This window comes from Gossypium hirsutum, chromosome A12 (assembly GCF_007990345.1).
Source record: "Gossypium hirsutum isolate 1008001.06 chromosome A12, Gossypium_hirsutum_v2.1, whole genome shotgun sequence".
NCBI classification, from domain to species: Eukaryota; Viridiplantae; Streptophyta; class Magnoliopsida; order Malvales; family Malvaceae; genus Gossypium; species Gossypium hirsutum.
The window spans coordinates 14,725,160-14,731,323 of record NC_053435.1 but is presented as its reverse complement, the minus strand read 5'-3'; the positions used below and the strand labels follow the sequence as shown (position 1 = coordinate 14,731,323).

The window sequence follows — 6,164 nt, the reverse complement described above, 5'->3', positions numbered from 1 at the left end:
TTTTTTAACATATAACTCCAAGTATCTCAATTTGAATTAAATTGGGTTTATCACAAAATGTTGATTTGGACTTGGATGAAATTTGGTGTCTACAAAAGGGAAAAAAAAGAAAGATTAAAGAAAAATAATCAAAATAGCTCAAATAGAAAAAAAAATTATAGGGAGTAATGTGCAATTTAATTTAAAATTTTCTTTTTAAACAATGTTTTAATGTGTTACGTTAACTTTCAGCTACATAAATAACAACTCAGTGACAGAAAAAATTATTACAAATTAATAATATTAGTGATAATTTTGTAACAAATTAATTTTCGATCATCAAAATGTAATTTATAGGTAATATTTTTATACTTTACCCTTTTTTAACCACTATTTTAAAGCCAAAGACTTAAAAGTTGAATAATAAAATATTTTCTTGAGCTGAATTGCTCCGGATTGGTACAAATCCGTTGATCTGACAAAACAAATTTGTTTCAAATAAAATAATAATAATAGTATGCCCCTTTGATGTTTGGATCAAAATTGTTGAACTGATCCAAGTAGTTTAAAAAAATTTGATCCAGTATTCAATTCATGGAATTAGAATCTTAAGTGGAATCCTGATGGAATTGCCCGAGTCTGAGTAATGAGCTAGAAAACATCACACTTGTGTTTATTTATTTGCAAGCTAACTCTTTCATACAACATACAAAAGCACACATCATTCCTCACCAGGACAGTACTTACTACTTTCATTTTACCAATGATATTTTGGTACGGTACCTAATTGGATCTAAAGAGAAACCTATTTTCATGCATCATAGATAATGCGGCTAAGATGGCCTCTATTTCTTGATACCGCCTAAAGCAGGAGATTTTATTCATACATAGTTTCATTTAACTCTGATCCTTGCTTTTGCTTTGAAAACCTTGACGATGGAGAACGAATTCTCCCGGAGATAATCCCAGCTTACTTTCCCTTGTTTAATGCCTTGAGGGTTATCGGACAACCACTTCTGAGTCGAGGGATATGTTCCTTCCTCTCTAGGGAGCTATCTGGATCATCAAGTGTCCATCTACACAATAGTTGCAAAGTTTAATCTTAAAGATGTCATAATATATGTCTACATGTATATATAGAATGATGGGAAATATCTTACTTGTATCCACTAGTCAGTCTATGTACAAACACCAACATTGCCACTTTTGCCATATTTATGCCTAGGCATGTTCTAGGCCCTGCTCCAAAAGGGAGGAAACTGTAGGGCTTCTGGAAATCCTGGAACATCATGAAAATATTGATAAAATGTTAGGATCCCATGACTGATAGATAGTTGGAACTCTTAAATAGCAAAGAGGAGAAGAAAATCCATGTGGTTGGTAGAGGTTATACGTCGAATCTTGAAGGGTTAAACCGTGTAGGGTCCTTGTACACATTAGGGTCGTAGTGTATACAGGTTGCATCAACATTTACAAGCCACCCTTTCTTTACCTCAAACCCTGCAAGCAATGGTGAAAATTAGCATTAACAGACTTAAATTCAAGAATGGAGGTGGTTGTTTTGAACAATGGAGACTTGCCATCAATTATGCAGTCGTCCATCGCAACGCGAGGAAGCCAAATCAAGACATTTGCCATTCGCAGTGTTTCTTTTACAACCTGGATAGTGCATTATTAAGTAAATTATCATGGCTATCAAGATATGGAGTAAAGAAAGAGTTGTTTTTTATGTTCTAACCTTGAAGCCATATGACTTTTCAGTAAGATCTTCAAGGGTGAGTGAGGCTCCTTCAGCCTTATTTCTGACTATTGACAATTGCTCTTCCTGCGGATGGGGAAAAGAAATCATCTAAGTGGACTTTTGTTTATAAATTCTTAACATGTTAACACAGTGGATGAAAAGCCTCACCCTAAGCCTGTCGAGTACATCTTTATTTTCAGATAGGAACTTGACACACCACATCATAGCAGATGCAGTGGTGGTTTGCCCCGCAAGTATCAGTGTTATTAGGTTATCTATGATCTCTTGATCATCAAGCTTTTCATCTTCTGGATACGAATCTCTATCGACCACGGTCTGCAGAAAATCATCAAAATATTCCTCTCCGATACGTCTTCTGGCAATCATATTTCCAAAGGTTTCATTCAGCTTTCCACGTCCCTGTATAAATTCTTTATGTTATAGCATCAATAACTTAACAATTAGAGATTGAACAGCAGCCTCGCATTGGTGCCATTCATCGTACCTTCATGCCTTTGTAGTATCTGGTGCCAGGAATCATGAGGGGAATGGATAACATAGAATTCGAAACATCGGTGCAGTCTTTTTCAATCTGTTCTAGCAAGGGATTCTCTGTGACACTCATCAGCATGCTCACTATTGCATCAAAAGTTATCTGCAATTGAGAGATTAATTACTTAACTGTATTCATCCCAATTTGATGAACACTAGTTTCTATGACATCATGAATGATTTTATTACCTTCAAGCTGAAGTCAATGACTCTAAAGCTTTTCCCACTTTTTTCTAGTTTATCCAACCTTTCACATACCATCTTGTCAAATTTTACAGCAAACTTGGACAAAGAACTCATGGAAAAAGGATCGGAGAGAAGACGTCTGATTCTTGTGTGGATCTTGTGCGGTACGGAGAACACACTCATTGCGCCAGTTGCATCTGTCATTGACTTCACATATGACTTGTTGAAATGAACAAAATCATTGGCTAGAATCGTTTTTGCCCCCTCAACACTCGGAACGAACACGTGAGTCTTTCCGAGTATTCTTGTTTTGAACCACTTCCCATACCTGTTTTCATCAGATTAGTCAATCTATACCTGTTTTCATAAGAACCTGGTGATAAACTCTGTATGCATAGGGCTAATCCTATAGTCAACTAGTAAAATCAGATTATATAGATAAAATAGGACAACAGGTTGCTTAAATCATGTCCTGTTTCAATAGTAAAATCAATGGGCTAGAAATGACAGATAACTGTACGAAGTAGAAAATAAGTTGAAGATGAAGAAGATAGAGATCACAAACTGTTTTCTCCGCTGTTTAACAAAATCATAGCATCCTTTTGTGCTGTAAGAAGCCGAAAAGAAGGAGAAGGTTTCGCCGAAGAAAGGTAATCCCAATCGGCCAGGAATGCCATCTTCATCGGTTAAGTCGACAGTGCTTCCCCACGCTTTCAATAGAAGAGATGTTATTGTTATTGAAAGCACTGCAACGATGAGAATACCATAATGGTTCTGTACTACCAAAGTGAGTCCTTCCACTGATAGATTCAACATTTTCAGCTTTGAGGAACAACAAAAGTTTTTGTTGTATGGTTCAGAGGTGCATTGGAGTGGATAAATTGATGAAGTGAGTTGTTAACGAGACAAACTCTAAATATGATGCTTTGCAATGAGGACAATCTTAGGTTTGATGCTTAGATTTAAACCTGGAAAGATTCTCACCAAGTAAAAACAAGTTCTATTATATATTCCCTTTAAAGGCTCAGCTCTTAACACATTTCCATGAATAAAATATAGATTAAAATATATAATTCTAAATAAATATGATATGGACTACAAGTTGAAATTGGAGGAATCATCTCGAATGCAGTAATCGAGAGATTCCTTATTAACCGTGGCATTCGGCAATGATAGTACCACGAAAGATTCACATAAGACACAAGGTAAAGTCACTATTATCGCCATAAACAGGAGAAGAGATTAAATTGATATTCATTTTTCTCATGATACAGTGGAGAAAAAGTCCAAAAAGGCCCAAGTTCAGTTTATGCTTTGGTAGAGATTCCTTTGACAGAAGATTGGAATGTTGCTAAACAACCACTGAGAATGTCAAATATGCGTTTGTTACCAAAATGAAGAAAATTAATGATTGGACTGCAATCATGTATGCAGGAGTGAGAAATGATTGATGAAATAAAATATTTTTTAATATTATATGAGTTTTATCTTAAATTTTAATATTTTTATTTCCATTTGATTTTTTTAGGATGAAATAATTATTAAAATTAATGGGTTTCACTTAAAATTAAGAACTGAGAATAATTATACAATTAATTACAAATAATTATCAATTAACCAACACTTTCCAAATGCATAATATGATTTAATTTTAAAAAATAAAATTTATTCAGAAATAAAATATTTTAATTTTAGGACAATTATATATTTATTATTGGATAAAAAAGGATTTGTTATTGAATACATAAATTTCAAATATTACACATAATTTTTAACTTAATAAAAAATTAGGTTTCTGATGGCTATATTATAAATTCTATATTAATCTTGTATTAACACGTATTTGAATGTATTATAAAAGCTATTGAGGATTTTATAATTTTTTTATAAAAATTATATTATTTTTTTTACTTAATTTGTGTGTAACAATAGGACTTGAAATATTAAAAAAAATTATAAACTTGGTTTGCTAAGCATAACTTTATAAAACCTATTATAATTGAAGGGTTATAAAGTTGGTTTTCGCCTTAAATTCTAGAGTTAAAAAATGTTGTTTGAGGGAGAAAAATATAGGTTAAAAATTGCATATGTTAATCAACAAAGTTTATGCATATACAAAAAGTTTTGTTCAATTGTGTTGTAAGGTACAATATCATTTGAGAAAAAAGGGTTAGATTCAAGTAAAAGATAGATCACGTAATTTTTAATTTCAGACTTTCAAATTTTCCTAATGTAGTTGAGAGGACATTTGTTATTCTTAAAAATGATTTCTCATATTAACAACACAACCTCAACATAGTTTAAAAAGCAAAGTTGGATCATACTAACATGTATTCATAACTTCATTTGTAGGTGAGATTGTGATAATTCATACGTTGAAAAATACATATATAGAAGAAAAACATTCTAGTAATCTTAATGATACATGTTGACCTGATCTAGTAGTGAATTTACAAGAAAAAGAGTATAAGTAGAAGTGACAATGAAAGTGACCACTTATAATCAAACTGCAACAACCACAATAAAATAGGAGACAACAAAATTGATTACGCGGTTCAATTTCCCTAAGTCCGTGAAGCTTAGCTCAGTGATATTAATCAACTATATTTGAACTCAATACAATCAATAATCCTAGTTCAAATACATTCTAGTGAATAATCCTCACTTTTGTACTTATAAAACTAGACCTCTCATCACTAAATTCTCCATTTGAAATTTAGCTAGTAAAACCATTCACAAAAAGATTTTATTGTCAAAATGCTCTTTTACAAAACAACGTTCCTTACTAAACAAATAAAGGGCTCTAAAAAAATTAGTACATCCATCTATATAAGTCTTTCAAATATATAAAGATTTTTTAAACTTGTTAACATATTAAAGATCAATCATAATCATTTCTAAACAACAACTAAAATAGTTAAATACAGTATAATAATGATATCCAAAGTAAAAATGGACTGTTGGCAAATAAGGCTTCAAGTTTTAGTCCAATCAAACTTCCTTGATCCAATGGATTTGGTATAATCAATCTAATCTGATTCTTAGGATATGTTTCTCCATGTGAATTAATCTTCATTGATGGGATTATATCATTCCACGACATCATCACAATCCAAAGATTTTTTTTAATAAATTGTCAATCTATATAACAATCTAGTCCCACCTATTGGGTCTAAGGAGGGTTATAAAGTGGCGCTCCTTTGAGCCATCACTTCGTATTTATACAACTTGTAGAATACGTAATGACCACTAGAACATGATATTAACTTTGCCACGTGTACAGGTGGATCGTGCCTGTTTGTATCTAACCGTTGTGCCCTTTAGTTATTTGGACCGTCAAAATGTGACGAAGAGAAACTTCTTTAAAAGGGGTTTTTAGAAACCCTAAACTTACATTTTAAAAATTTTCTATAAGCGAACTCTATTGAGGTTTTCTTCAAGGTAAATCTTGGTAACTTCCTCGTCTTAGGTTTTAGCTTTCCTCTGTCCTTTTTCTTTTCTTCCTAAATTGGAAATAAGTCGAGAATGAGGAGGTTGGTGGTCGAATAATTCCCCGTTGCCCACACGAGAGTTTGCTTCGAAGGTCTTTGTAGAAGCCAACTTCTTTGTCTGCGCTACAAAAGAAGAAGAAATGAGTCGAGTGCTAGGCACACGGAGGATTCAAATCCCTAATTTTGCTTATTAATTCTCCATTCCTGAGGGGCCA

At 32.8% G+C, this 6,164-nt stretch overlaps 1 protein-coding gene across 1 annotated transcript; it reads right to left on the bottom strand.

The window, feature by feature from the left end:
- Window positions 1-626: 626 nt before the first annotated feature.
- Window positions 627-3,352, bottom strand: LOC107954542 (abscisic acid 8'-hydroxylase 3). Its single transcript, XM_016890132.2, has 9 exons — window positions 3,024-3,352; window positions 2,462-2,786; window positions 2,226-2,375; window positions 1,889-2,140; window positions 1,718-1,804; window positions 1,560-1,638; window positions 1,373-1,479; window positions 1,140-1,258; window positions 627-1,055 (listed from the first exon to the last, which is right to left on the bottom strand). Exons 1-9 carry the CDS (start codon window positions 3,272-3,274, stop codon window positions 950-952), a joined length of 1,476 nt encoding a protein of 491 aa, XP_016745621.1. The 5' UTR covers window positions 3,275-3,352; the 3' UTR covers window positions 627-949.
- Between the last annotated feature and the right edge of the window lie 2,812 nt (window positions 3,353-6,164).